This window comes from Bemisia tabaci, chromosome 10, assembly GCF_918797505.1.
Source record: "Bemisia tabaci chromosome 10, PGI_BMITA_v3".
Classification (NCBI taxonomy): Eukaryota; Metazoa; Arthropoda; class Insecta; order Hemiptera; family Aleyrodidae; genus Bemisia; species Bemisia tabaci.
This window is the reverse complement of record NC_092802.1, coordinates 11,015,893-11,031,113: the sequence shown is the minus strand read 5'-3', so window position 1 is coordinate 11,031,113 and position 15,221 is coordinate 11,015,893. Positions and strand designations below refer to the sequence as shown.

The following is a 15,221-nucleotide window of genomic DNA, read 5'->3' as shown; positions in this document are numbered from 1 at the left end:
CTTCGAGGCATTAATGAAGAATTCATGTCTTCGTACAACTGAATATAGTCCATGCACCATGCTTAGTTTTTTTTGTAATATAAACTACTTACGGGTATGTGTAAATCTGAGGAATCTATCTATGATGTCATCTAATCTACCGATTTCTTGAATCAAATTGATGGTTTCGAGGCATTTGTCTGAGAATAAAATTCCTCATATTATTCTGCTGTTTTTGGATAATTTATTTCTCACCTTTTCTGCTATGATGAAGAATTTTCTTTCGCGGTTTCCACCAGAGGGAGAAGAATTTTCCAATCCTTGTGATGGTTTATGCGTCTGAGCTATGGTAAAAGAAGAGAAAAAAAGAAAAGGAAAACAGCATTCTAACGTTCATTAGTTATATACTTTGAGGGGATACTTGCTTGTATTGAATTTTCTTTTCAAGAACTAATGTCGCGGTACACATCAATATCGTCGGTCTCTAAATCTGCATCCCTAGTTAATCTAACTGCGTCCAAGGTATTTTTCTATGATGCTACTAATCTACCGATTTCTTGAATCCCATTGATGGTTTTGAGGCATTTGTCTGAGAATAATATTCCTTGGAATTATCTTGTCTGTCCTTAATTGTGGCGATGGATGCAGATAAGGAATTTCTCGGTTGCGGTGTTGCAGAATCTCCAATTCTAATTTATGATTTTGAGAAGAAACTATTGGATAAATTTTCTGAAATTTTCCGTTTTCAACGTTGTAAATTCGTAAAGAAATTCGGTGAAAGTTTCAATGAATTAAATACATTTGTGTTTATCATAATGGATGAAACTTAAGCGGAGTCTTTGAGACACCGCAACCAGGAAATGCCATTTTTGCACCCAGCGTTTCAATCAACTTTATTCCTCAAAATCTTCTGCAATGAAAAAGCATTTCCTCCGGCAGTTTCCATCAGAGGATCACAAATTTTCCATTTCTTGAGATGATCTGTACGCCTGAGCTCCGACAAATGCTAGTTCTCTAAAGATAATATTGCAAAGAAACACTTACTCAAATCACGTTTTCTTTTTTAAAAAACCTATGTGATGATGTAACTCATGTCGCCCATGCCTGTTTTTTCGTTGCACAACTTATTGTATTCTCAAAGAGTAAAATGAACATGAGGAATCTTCGGGGCCATACATTAGTCAAAACCCCTCCGAAAATGTAAAATAGGAGCGGAAATGGGGGACACGACGATTAGGATGCGTTTTTTATTTATTTATTTATCTATTTATTTATTAGTTAAACTTTTCAATTTACCTTCTATGTACAAGAAATAAATGTATTTACATTATAAAATTATGGTCAACAATAATTCGGTTTTGATGATGTTGTTCCCAGGATAGGGGGCTAGAGGGACGGATAAGCACTATTCAGTGGCGGATCCAGCAATTTGGTAACACCAGGCTTCCTCCAATTAACCCATGGTTAAACATTAAACAATCGATTCTTGTCGTAGCACCTGGACCCTCCAAGGATCGATACATTCTCATTGGCGTAAATTGAGAAAACAATGTTGCCAACTTGCTGGATCCGCCAATGGCACTATATTCATATTTTTATAGAAAGATGCGCGGTTTTCAGCACTGAAAAAAAAAGTTCGGTAAATCCGAACTAGTTAGGATCACTGAAAATAAAAAGAATCTTGAATTTGCCACCAAGAAGTATTTCTTCTTAAATCAAGAAGTTTGCTGGTTAATATAAGTTACTTTTTAGCTTAACCCAAGCATTATTTCTCTTGTATCAAGAAAATGTCAGCTTAAAGCAAGATAAAAAAATTCTTGGCGGCAAATTCAAGAATAATCAGGCTTGATCCAAGCTACTTTTTTTCCAGTGTATAGAACCAGGTTTTATTCGGTACACACAATCGAATTATTCGGTTTGTTCAACCGAATTGTTCGGTTTGTGCGACCGAACCATAATAAATTCTTACAGTTCGGTTCAGTGGACCGAACAGTTCGGCTGAGCAGGCCGAATAATTCGGTCGGGTGTACCGAACAAAATCGTGGTTCCATATGATCCTGACTAGTTCGGATTTACCGAACCTTTTTTTTCGGTGAGATTTAAAAATCGATGACGTCTCTGGCTCCAAGGTCGCGTAGCTACTCTACTCCGGCTTTCACTGTATTTGAGTCCACGGTGCGGCAGTAGCCGAGCCAGGGGTCGTCGGAAGCCCACAACGAGTGTGTCTGCACACTTCTAAGTACTCCCGTCATCCTCTTTACTTCATAAACTCCAGTTTCGCACCCTTTCCCCCGCGCCGCGCCGCCCCGCGCGACCCTCCCCGTGCGTGGGTGAACAGGCTTACCTCTAATCTTGATCAATATTTTGAAACATTCCCCGCGCCGCGCCCCGGCCGAATAATCCGTTTTGTCTAGGAGATTGCTACAGTTTGCTCGATGGCACTCGAGAAGTGATTTCAAAAAGCGCATTTCCAGCGCCCCCTCGAAAGGAGAAATTAGATTGCCGCGACGCTCTTTTCTCGGCCTTTTCAGCCGGGTCCTTTCTCAAGGGCCCTTATATCGGCCGGCGAGACGTCGGCCGGAAACAGACGCGTTATTAAAAAGCTTTCGAACTATCGTTTTCGGGGGTATGAGTAGAGCCTTCATTTGGATCTTCCTCTATCTGGAAAAATGGGAAATAAGTCTCTTGGATCTAGAGTCCAGAATTTTGGAAAAAAATTGACAAGAAAGAAGACCCTCGATTTAATACAACACATGAAAAAAAAAGTCGCTTGGATTTAGAATTCAGACTCTTAACACATTGACAAGAAAAAATGCTCTTGATTCAATCAAATTTTTGCTTAAATCAAGAACTTAGCTTCTTAATGTAAGCCAAATTCCTTTTGATTTAAGCTAAAATCCGATTGAATCAAGAGTATTTTTTCTTGTCATTGTTTTCAAGGACTCTAGATCCAAGCGACTTTTTCTTCCAGTGAAGGAAAAAACAACTTTGCGCCGATCCGTAACATTTTCGGAAATATAGCGCCAACTAAAGGCAGTAGTACTGACTCCTACACTGCCGTGATAAGGAAAAACGCCGTATGGACATTCGAGAGTTGCCAAATTTTCCTTGATAAAACATGTATTTTTGACAGCATTCATGCATATTTCCTTAAAATTTTCAGATAGTTTAGATTAAATTGCGTACAAAATTGTCTGAAAGTTTTGGAAAATAATATTCACAATTTTCCCAGTAAATTCGCATTTTATCGAAGGGAATATGGCAACGTCTGAAGGGTCATACTGCGTTCTTCCTTAGCACGGCAGTACAGCTCTCAACTCTCCCAGTCTGGGCTCATCACTCGAAAACGTTCGACTTCGTCAGGACGGCTGGCTTTCAGGAACCCTCGACCGCGTCAGGTGGCGCGGTGATATTTGCACGTTAACCGAGCGGCCACGTCGCGTCGGGGGGGGGGGGGGGGTATGGGGGCACGGGTTGCGGAAATCGTGTGCAACAAATTCGAAGCACTTTAAGTGGATTAGTACACCGGTTTAATTTCTGAACCACGCGACCTGCAGAGTCCCCTCCCCCCCCGTCCCGAGCGTTACAAAACCCACGCCGCGTCTACGGGTACATACCCGCGGCGAACCGCAGTGCACATACCGTCGTCCCTCCGGCGCAAGGGCGTATCTCAGCTTCCTCGTGAGCCCTGATATCCATATAACTTCGTGCTTTCTAGGGCTCGTATGGAAGTAGAGATACGCTCTTACGTCAGAGGAGCGACGATACTACGCTGTTGCCGAGCTTGGAGTGGATTTTCTGCCGTTTACGGGCAAAACGCCGTAACTCCATTCGAGAATTTTCAACTTTTTCTCTTTTAAAATCCTCTGCTACGATATGACCTTTGATTATGTATCTCTCGTATTTTCAAAAATAATGCGTTAAACGATTCACATTGAGGAAAGCACAAGCACTGGAAAAAAAACACATTGGATCCAGTGGTCCAGACTCTTGAAAACATTGACAAGAAAAAATACTCTTGATTTAATCAGATTTAAGCTAAAATCAAAAGGAAATTCGCTCAAATTAAGAGGCTTGGTTCTTGGTTTAAGCTAGATTCTGATTGAATCAAGAGTACATTTTCTTGTCGATGTTTTTAAGAGTCTGGACTCTAGATCCAATGTGTTTTTTTTTCCAGTGCGAGGGTAATCTAATGTTCGGTTGCATATCATTAGCGCATACTTTTGAAATTTTTGAATAAGCGCACACATTATCGAAAATGTCGTTAGCGCACAGTTGTGTAGAGCCCAATATTTACTGGTCACGACTTGGCAACAAATCAACAGGAGGAGAAGTTGTAAGTTTTCATTGAATATACTTCAATCGAGAATAAAAATTGGTGTGTAATAAAAAATAAATCGTGGATGATCCAGGAGACTTTAACGAAGGAGTAGGAAAGTAAGCATAAATCACATAGACGTGGATGTCCAGATCCACTTGTTTTAGGGGATGGAGCAATAATCAGCCCGCTGAATAGCTGTTGATTTATGCTTATTTTCCTGCTCTTTCGTTAAAGTCTCTTCTATAGTCTTCTAAGTCGATAGTCATTCAAGATTATTGATTCAGAAAGACCAGGGGGTTCAGAAGATCTCAAGCTCCAGCAATAACACCCGTGGTCTAATTTTGTTTGAAATATTGATGGACAAAGGAAGTTTGATTATGTATATGATTAAGTATTGTTGTTGGATGACTGATTTGTGTTGTTGTATGACTGATTTGTGTTGTTGTGTTGGCAGAGGATCCGGACCACTGCAACGCTGCGGCGGCGGCGATGGCGCAGAGCAGCGCGCTGTTCGGGTGCTCGGCGGCCGGGCACAGCGGGATCAACCAGCTGGGCGGCGTCTACGTCAACGGGCGGCCGCTCCCCGACTCCACCAGGCAGAAGATCGTCGAGCTCGCCCACTCCGGGGCCCGCCCCTGCGACATCTCCCGCATCCTCCAGGTCTCCAATGGCTGTGTCTCCAAAATCCTCGGAAGGTAAGTCGCGCCGTCACCTCTCCCATCTCACACTGGAAAAAAAATCTCGGTGTATTTACTAAGAAAAGGGTGAAATTACCAAGAATACAGGCTTCTATTTGATCCCAGTTTTTTCTTGGTAACATTAACATTTATACAATTGATAATTTTACCGAGAAATCTCGGTGAAATTATTGAACTTTCTCCGTAATTTTACTAGACCTTGGTAAAAACGCCAATATTTTTATCGACTGTGGTAGAATTACCGAGATAAAATGGCAAAGTTACCGGGAATTGATTACCAATAAAAGTGGTATTCTTACCTGAAAAAAACAGTAAAAATACCGGTTTTTAGGTAAGATTACCAGTCTGTCTTGGTAAAATTACCAATAATTGGTAAAAAAAGTGAGATGGTAAAAGTACCAACGGACCGTGGTAAAAACGCCGAGAATTTTTTTCAGTGCACTGCAATTTGCGCTCTTAGTGCGAGTATCAATATTGGGAGAGTACGGACATGTCAAAATAAGGAGCTCTTATGGTCCAAAAGGGCAGCCAACCCTCCAACACACAACACTTTACTTGCCAATCTTTAGATTTGTATATCAAAGTATGATTGCCAAGAATATTCATGAACGAGCATTCTTTCGCAAAAAAGAGTAGATTTATGCCAAAACTAAGTCAAACGCGTGCTTTGTGATCAACGGGTCGCAATAACTGGAATAACTTTTGGGCCCTAAAAGGTGCATGACCTGACCTCAGAATTACCGACATGTCCGCACTCTCCCTATACATATAGGTACGCTGCTCAGTTTTTAACAATCAAGATGATCCAGATGCACCACCCACAATCATCACCTCCTGAATTCTCGCCCTGTTTCACGGTGATCCCCTTTTAATTTTGGGAGAACCCCAAATTCGTGTCTCTTAACCCAGAAGCACTCATAAAATTTCAATTTCTATCTCAATGTTTTTAAAAGTTACAAGGGTGTGCCAGGTTCTGGTGGTCTGGGACTTTTGGATCACCCTGTAAGTTAAATATCGCCGCAAACACGATGGTCACTGGTTTTCTCTGAAACGAATTCTTATCAACTCAGAAAAAGCTCTCACATTTAAGTCCATTTGGACGTATTTATGCTAAAAGGAACTAAGTGTATAAGGATTGCATGTAATATAGTTCCTTTTCGCATGAACACATCTATTTTTTAAAATATTAGAGGACAATTTTATTTGACCTCTATTTGCACTCTTCATTACTCAAACATGGAATAATACTAAAAATACTTATTTTAAAAGTTTACTTCAGGTTTGTGGTTTATTTTAGAGGAAGCCCAGGACACCATCGTTTTTTTCACATTTTTCACAGAAGGATAGCTATGGTTCGACATAAATCAACGTTTTATTTAGACATCTTTAAGTCATAAAGAACTATATCCATTCTGACATGAGCCCTGAAATCCATAAGAGCACATGCATGACACGGCTCATATGTCACAATGGATACAGTTCCTTTTGATATAAATGGTTCCATTTAAAATTATTTTCAATCATTCCTTTCCATCAACGCCCAGTGATGATGGCAAATAAGGTCAGCACTAATTAAGCTTAAGGACCTACGTTCAGGGTATTTATTGCCCTCCCTGGTCCTGGGAAGGTCTGAGACCCGCACCTGAATTCACACCTTCTAGCCGGAGGCTTCTCGAAGAGGGAAGGCAAGGGAACAAGAAATAGCGGTAAGTGGAAGCCTGTGCTTGCGACGCAGTAATGCTGAAGCTGCGCTTCTGCTCTATCGGTGGAAACTCTTGTGGTGTGCTGTTTTAGTGGGATTAGCTTGGCGTAATGTCTTACGTAACTCAATTCAGACTAGTCTAGTGCTGGCCTGCCCCTAAATTTCTGAGGGCTGCGGCTTTTAAACAGGAGATTCCCGCTGCATAAGGGTGGCAAAATTTCATGCGTGATATATTTCAGACATTTATGTCAGATATTAAAAAATACCGGCTCTTTTTTATATTTAGCAAAATTTAACAAGTGTTACTATTTAATATTTTTGTCTTTGAGTGCGAATTGCATACTCTAGCGCCTAGAAAATATGAAATATTTCACAGCCTCGTGAAATTTCATGAAATTTCAAGGTTTTTTTTCCCTACGAAATGTCGCCATCGTGTTTTACTTCGTTTTTATTTGCTTTCGGACCGATTTTGACAGGAATGCAAGATTGTGATGTTTTTTCTCCATTACACTCAAAGAGCAGCCCAATTTTGGACAGGGATTACACTGCCTTTTAACTTGTGTAAAATTAGTGGTTAACTTGTTTTTTGTCGTTCTTTCCGCAGGTATTATGAAACAGGGTCAATAAAGCCTCGTGCAATTGGCGGCTCAAAACCTAGGGTTGCAACCAACGGCGTAGTTTCCAAAATCGCCGAGTACAAAAGGGAATGTCCCTCTATTTTCGCCTGGGAAATCCGCGACCGGCTGCTTTCTGAAGGTGTCTGCACCAACGACAACATTCCTAGCGTAAGTACTCTTTCAAAATATTCCCTTTTTTTGTAACTCAACACCTCGTGACAATCAACGTTACAGTTGTATGGAAAATATGCACAATAGTTGTTATAACTTTTCCCTTATCGAACTACATTGTTAGATTCTTAGAACAGGAGTCTCTGAATTAGGTACGTTGTCGCTTCAATATTAGCTTGTGAAAAATCTAGGAGATTCACGCTCGTAACAACATGTGTACCGCTGTGCTAAGGGAAACGCCGTAAGTACATTTGAATGTTTCCAAATTATCCCCTGTAAAAACATATTTCGGAAGAAAGTTATGAATATTATTCCCTCAGATTTTAAGATATTTTAGATTAAACTGAAAACAAAATGTTCTGGAAATTGGAAGAAAACTATTTATAAGTTTCCCATAATCAATTTGTATTATATGGAAGGAAAGTTAGCGCCTGAAGGTTCATTCGGCATCTGCTCTTATCACGGCAGTATAAAGCAGTTCCAATTTGTGAGAAATGCTAAAACGGTGACGTCACGAAACCGTCTCAAAACGTAAGCGTATGACATTACATCGTATCACAGCGTTTAAAGTCAAGACAAGAGGCATTGACTTTCCAAAATTGTCAGTTCCAATTTGCGAGAAATTCTAAAACGGTGACGTCCCGAAACCGTCTTTGAACGTAGGTGTATGACGTCAAATTGTATCACAGCGTATAAGTTCAAGACAAAAGACAGTGACTTTCCGATTTGCCAGAAAGTCTGAAACGGTGACGTCACGAAACCGTCTCAAAACGTAGGTGTATGGCGTCACATTTTATCAAAGTGTATGAAGTCAAGACAAGAGACATTGATTTCCCAATTGTCTGTTTCAATTTGCCGGCAATGCTAAAACGGACACGTCACGAAACCGTCTCAAAACGTTGGTGTATGACGTCACATTGTATCAAAGCGTATGAAGTCACGACAACAGACATTGACTTCCCAATTGTCAGTTTCAATTTGCGAAAGATGCTAGAACGGTGACGTCACGAAACCGTCTCAAAACGTAGGCTGTATGACGTCACATTTTATCAAAGTGTATGATGAAGACAAGAGACATTGATTTCCCAATTGTCTATTTCAATTTGCTGGCAATGATAAAACGGTGACGTCAGGAAAACGTAGGCGCATGACGTCACGTCGTATCCCAGCGTATAAGGTCAAGACAAGAGACAGTGACTTTCCCGGGCGAATCTGTGCCAGCGGCTTGGGACGCGGCGGACGGCGGGCCGAAAGGTCAGAGGCATGCGAGCCCGCGGAAAAGCTCAAGGGCTCAAACGTGGACGCAGTGACCCACGACGCCGCGGGCGGGGGGCGGGGGATGTTTCAAGCGCAAGGTGAACGGAGCTCGGACGTGATGTAATCCGCGTGACGTCATTGCGTCGCGTCACGTCTTAGCGAGCGGCGTTAATTCGCGTCGCGGTGCGTGCTGTCGGCGGGCGAGCGAGCGGGTCCCCGCCCGCGCTCCGCGGGGGAAGCCTTTGAAGGGCTGTTTAGCTATGCTGTTTGCCCCCGCTTTCATCCTTGGCTGCCCCGCTGCATAGCTTCTTGTTTCCGCCAACCGGGGCTGTTGCCGGGTTGACGGTCGGGTCGGTGACTGTCTAGCCGTGTACTCTGTCGTGCAACGCAAAAACACCGTAAACGCCATTTTACTTTTTTGGAAACGACGTATCATGGCAGAAAAACTTGTGTACCTTGGGACAATATTTTTACAGAATTTTTTTGCAAATACTACACTGGAAAAAAAAAACACATTGGATCTAGAGTCCAGACTCTTAAAAACATATACAAGAATAAATGCTCTTGATTTAATCGGATTTTTGCTTAAATCGAGAACCAAGCCTCTTAATTTGAGCGGATTTCCTTTTGATTTAAGCGAAAATGTGATTGAATCAAGAGTATTTTTTCTTGTCGATGTTTTTAAGAGTCTGGATTCCAGATCCAGTGTGTTTTTTCTTCCAGTGTATCAAGAACCTAACCTGAAAATTTCAGGTGCATCGGTAAAACAGTTTTTATGTTATAAAGTGTTAAGTCCCCCAAGAAGAGGGAATATCTCGATGGATTTACGGCGTTTTTGCTCAGCATGGCAGTACTGCCATGCCAAGGAAGAACGCCGTATGAACATTCGAGAGTTGCCAAATTTCACTTCATAAAACACGTATTTTTGACGATATTCATACATTTTGGACCTTGAAATCTTCAGAGATTTAAAATTAAATTGCGTTAGAAATGGTCTGAAAATTTTGGAAAAAAATATTCACTATTTTCCCAATAAATTCGGTTTTTTTTCGAAGGAAGCTTGACAACGTCTGAAGGCTCATACGACGTTCTTCCTTAGCACGGCAGTGTAGCGGGGACAATTTTGATCACATTTTGTACTTCGGAATTACAATTTAAATAAAAACACTTATGCGCATCGTGAAATTCTAATGGCGTATAAGTTGTCTTTAAACTAAGAAAGGAATAATTGTAGTTCCGAATTACAAAATGTAGTCCAATATTGATATCGATTTGTCCAGGCGCTTAAATAAAAGGTTTACGGCTACCCCAAGTACCACAGAGCAACGAGGATATTGAAATATTTTTGCGATCCAATGCGATAAAATTGCAATAGTTTTACATTATTTTGCCCAGTAAATGCTGATTCACGATTAATAAAATTAGTTTCGTGTGGCAGTAAGGTAGGCAATTCGCAATGCAAAAAAAAAATGAAACTAATTTCAATAAGGAATGTCCCTTCAATCGGTGAATAGACAACATGCACAACATTCCGGCACAAAAGCACCATTGATTGCATTGGGAATTTCATTTTGACGGTGAATTTTGAAATGTCCATAAACCGTCATTGCGGACGAAGGAACGTAACTTATTTCAAGATTAAAATTACTCGAACAATTCAATTTTTCACAACATTGTACAAAAACGAGCATCTAAGTTTGCGACGCTGCAGAGCTCCTGTCATAATTCATTTTCTAAATGGATAAGCACTGATCTCAACATCATTCCTTGAAGACTTCAAGAATATTCCCTGAGAATATCATACAACATTGATGGTTCGTTATTCATTGCTAAAACAAGAATCGCATAAAATCTTTTAAAAAAAATTCTCTTTAAAATTGTTCCGGTTTCTTAAAAGCGCCTTGAAAGGGAAATAACGTGTGATTTAAACCCAACAATGTTTTCCAACTTGCACATTTTACAATTCCTCGACGTTTTTTCAAAGTCCAAACCAAAGAGTCAGTGCTTTTAGGGTGCGGTGTTCACTAGACTCGTTGACCCGTGAAATAGTCATCAACAAAAGACCTTAACCAAGTGCGCAAACAAATTACATCGATGCTTGAAATCGCGTGGCAGATCGAAACGCGGAAACCGAACAACCATCCATCATACACTCCATGAAAGTCCGTTCAACGCGCCGCACGAACGGTTACCTCAGAAGCTGTATTTATGCTAAAAGGAACTATGTGCATGGGGTTTGCGTGTAACATAGTTCCTTTTCGCATAAACACGTCCATATTACGCACGAGACCCCATAAATATGCAAGCGAGGGAGAGAGCAAGAGAGAGGGGGGGGGGGGGAGAGAGAGAGAATTAAATAAAATTGCAGGAAATAATGAGGAATGATGAAGTGCGGCGTAGCGCCGAATCGTAACAAAGGCGTCTAGTGGTTGACTTGAGAACTCGTTGCGGCCGAAATCGCTGTGCAGGCCTGCACGTGAGTCGTGAGTGAAATACTTAATTAAAGCAGCTCGATTTCCTGGAGAGCGCTCTCACCGCCAGAGCGCGCTGCCGGCACAATGCGTTTTCACCGCGTGGATAATTAATAGAGTCCACATGAGCCTGTATTTCGAGAGGTATTTATTTCCAGATTGAATGGGATTAAAGGAGGCGCGCGGTGGGGGGCAATCTGTCCCCGCCCCTCCCCCCGCCTACCAACCCGGAAGAAAGTTGAAGAAGGCGCGAGCGTGACCCTCGACGCTCATTGGTCGCTCCGCCGCGCGAGCCGGTTCCATTCAAACATAACCTCTTCAATTAACTCCCCCCGGGGCTTGTTTTTGTTGTCGAAACCTCTGTTGACAAATTATTATTTGTGTTTGTTTTTATGCGGACGTGATGGGAAGGGGCTTGTGGTTGAGACTTTTTTGTTCTCGGGGGTGTTTTGTGCGTCAGGGTTGTGTCGAATGAGCGCTTTCGTGAGAGTCGTTGGTTCTTTTCTCCTTCGAATGGATTAGAGGTTTGATGCCTGGTCAAAATTTCACGGAGGAGATTTTTACCCCAGTCGTTTCTGTTGAAAATATATTTAAGTAGCTCGAAATTTTTAAAAGTCATCTCTAAAAAGTCTGTTAAAGTCAATGTTTCAGGAAACTCCTATTGGGTATATCTTGGAGCAAAATAAAGCACGACTGATATTTAAGTTAAAAGAGAGTTTAAGAGACTTTCTAAAGATCTGCCTCTTTTTTTAAAAAAAAAAAAAAAAAAAACAAAAAAAAAAAACAAAACAAAGGCAAAAATGTCATTTCCTGATTCTTCTAGTTTTAGTTTATATCACAATAATTGCACACAGTGAGGATATTAATATAGCCCTACTTCAATTTAAATGCATTTCCAAACGGTTTATGCACAGTTCTGCCGTGTAAGGAAAAATGCCGTATGAACCTTCAAGAGGTAAAAACCCCTCAAGGTAAAATGTTTAATTTTGAAGAAAACTATGGATATTTTTCCTTGAAATTTTCAGGACATTCAGGTGAAATTGCGAACAAAATTATTTGTAAAATTGAAGGGAAAACGTTTACAGTATTTCCCAAAAATGTATTAAAGGAAATTTGGCAACGCCTGAAGGCTCATACGGCGTTTTTCCTGAGCACGGCAGAGTTTTTTTCGAGTTAAATCGATACTCTGGCTCGGCCTCTCCTTGCACACGGCGCTTTGATGCAACTATTTGTGTCCAACGGCTGTCCGTGTTGCATACCCGAAAAAATGAAGGAATTTTCCGCTTCCAGTTTGCGCATCAAGAAATTACGTTGACTAGTTCTCTAGCGAAAAAAAATAACATATGACAGGAAGCATACAACTTCGCAAAAGGAGATATAAGGACCTTTCCGACCAAACAGTATATACCCGTGTCAACGCCGCTAAAATTGTACAACTCTTCCATTATTTACAAGTATCAAAAATCATCCATATTGTAAGTTTCTCTGCCGAAATATTCAGAATAATAAAAAGAAAGTTTGAGCCAAATTTCCAAACAGGGCATACAGATTTCTACCAACTGAACAGTTGAATTTATGCACAATCTTATCAACTTCGACATGGCTATATTATATTGATGGTAAAACTGTAGAAACGCGTAGCTCGGATTAAACGAATTGATCAGTGCTGAGTGATGCCGATGATCGGTGATGTCAGGAGCCAATCAGAGCTCAGATTTTTTTCTTAAATGAAATTAAGAAGAAAATAAGAAAACACGAAACACTAAAACACAGAAATTGCGAAAACACCAGACTTGAATTGACAAAACACAACAAGAGATAGAGATGACAGAACAAAAATTTTGGTGAGAGATGAAGTTTCTGACATCGATTGCATCAATTCAAAAATCGAATTCAAGTCCCGAGGTGAATTCGAAATTTCAAATTGATGGATTTCAACGGTCTATGGTGAGACCAACGAAGAAGTCGAATATCATTGAAAAAATCGAATATCATTCAACGGTGAATGATATTCGATCGCGAAAATTCGCTTATTGTGGTGTTGTGAACTTCCTGTCATACTTTATTATCTACATGAAAACCTATTTAGCATTATTCTTTGAACATGTCAGTGATTTTTTTCTCTATTTATGAAAAATATTCTGTGAAAACTTCAAGCCATGATGTCGGTTTGGTCTCCTTTCAACAAATAAGATAATAGCGGTGATTTCGCAACACCGCAACCGAGATACGCATTTTTGCAGTTCCACCGTCGATATGCTGTTTGGTCGGAAAAGTCCCTTTATACGGTACCGCACATCGATATTGTCTGTGGGTGCGCGGGTAAAAAACGCCCTCTCTCCTCGAAACCAATCAAAAACAAGTAATTCCCGACCTCATCGAGACCGCTCCCGATTCTTCCCGAGCTTTATCTCGCGCTCGTTGCTTCAATTCCAGGATCCATCGGGGGTTGCTGCAAGTGAAAGCTTCCTTACATCAACAGCCCCGGCCGCGGGCGTGGGGGCCAACAAAGGGCCGCAGATAAAGGCTAAAGGGATGGCCGCCCTGGCGCGGCGGCAGATGGGAGACGCGCCGCGCAAAAAAAAAAAAAAAGAAAAAAAAAAACCATTCAGGTACCAGGGCGGTGGGGCCACGGGCCCTTTCATCCGTCAACCACCAGCCGACCACTCCTGGCCGGGCCCTCGAAAGGCCCTCCCCGGACCGGACCCTATCATGGCCCTTGTTTACATTTTAAACCGATCCTTTCAATGACATTAAGGAATTAGGGGAAGCACCGTTGCGCCGGTTGTAACTGATACTGAAAAAGAACCGGGGAATAATCCTAATCGTGTCATCGTTGTTGCAACCCCCTCCCCCTTGAGGGGGTCGCGGAGTGCGGGACTGAGGGATGCTGTTAACGACCGCTTGTTTTGACATCTTCATCCGAGATAGCTTGCATGTAATTGGGATGTAATTCGAAATTGAACTACTGCTGCATTTCCTTCTTCATTTATTTTTTGGTTCTTGGTTTCCGGCAACCTTGAAAGTAACAGTTATGATAACAAAATTTCAAGGCTCAGCTCCTTAAGATGATTCAATAGACGCCATATTTTGTGTCAGAACGGCATGCGATATATCGCATCATTGGTTCCATATTTTTAGCTACTCGTCATTTTTCTCCAATCTCGAGATCGCAATTCTGTTGTCAGGAGACTAAAGCACTCACTTACCAATTCAAACAAAGAAATTCAACGTAATAAAGGCGTGGTTTTTCTGGAGCGAAAATATCGCATTCGAGTGCAGTTTCGAAATCAGTATCGAATGCGATGTTTTCACTCTAAAAAAACCACGCTTTTATTACGTTGAATTTCTTTGTTAAAATTGGTAAGTGAGTGCTTTAGTCTCCTGACATCAGAATTGCGATCTCAAAATTGGAGAAAAATGACGAGTAGCTGAAAGATGGAACCAATTGATGCGATATATCGCATGCCGTTCTGACACAAAATATGGCGTCCATCGAATCACCTAGTATTTACTATATACCGAATATTTTACTAGAGAAAACGTCTTAAGCAAAGATACGTAGTTTTGCTGTTTGGCCGTCGACGTTATTATTTTTTGAAGTGTGGGACGTTTCCGCTTCCACAATCTCACGATCCGAGCAATGTTTGTGTTTCCTCATTTTGACTCTGCAGCATCACCTCATCTTCTTCGCCGTGCTGAGGAAAAACGCCGTATGATCAATCGAGAGTTGCCAAGTTTCTTCCAATATAATGTCCATATTAAGGGAGTTGTATATTTTCTCTCGCTGCAAGACGCTGTTGAACTAAACGTGGAGTGTAACCTAGAAAACACACATATGTACAAGAAACGTCTTGTCATCATAGAGTAAAATATAGGGGTCATTAGTGAAGGGGTACTTTGAACCCAAAGATTTTTCTAGAACTGCGACGACAAAAAATTTGAACGATCCTTGAAAGAGTCATTAAATAAAAGTACGTTGCAGAGTTTTAAAACGCAAAGATA

General features: G+C 41.1%; 1 protein-coding gene across 2 annotated transcripts in view; it reads left to right on the top strand.

Moving 5' to 3' along the window:
* toy (paired box 6 protein twin of eyeless) overlaps positions 1 to 15,221 on the top strand; it is a 112,650-nt gene that overhangs the window by 36,912 nt on the left and 60,517 nt on the right. For both annotated transcript variants that reach the window (XM_072305079.1, XM_072305078.1), the window contains exons 3-4: positions 4,755 to 4,995; positions 7,305 to 7,485. In XM_072305079.1, coding sequence (XP_072161180.1) covers positions 4,755 to 4,995; positions 7,305 to 7,485 — 422 coding nt within the window. The remainder of the gene's footprint in view (positions 1 to 4,754; positions 4,996 to 7,304; positions 7,486 to 15,221) is intronic.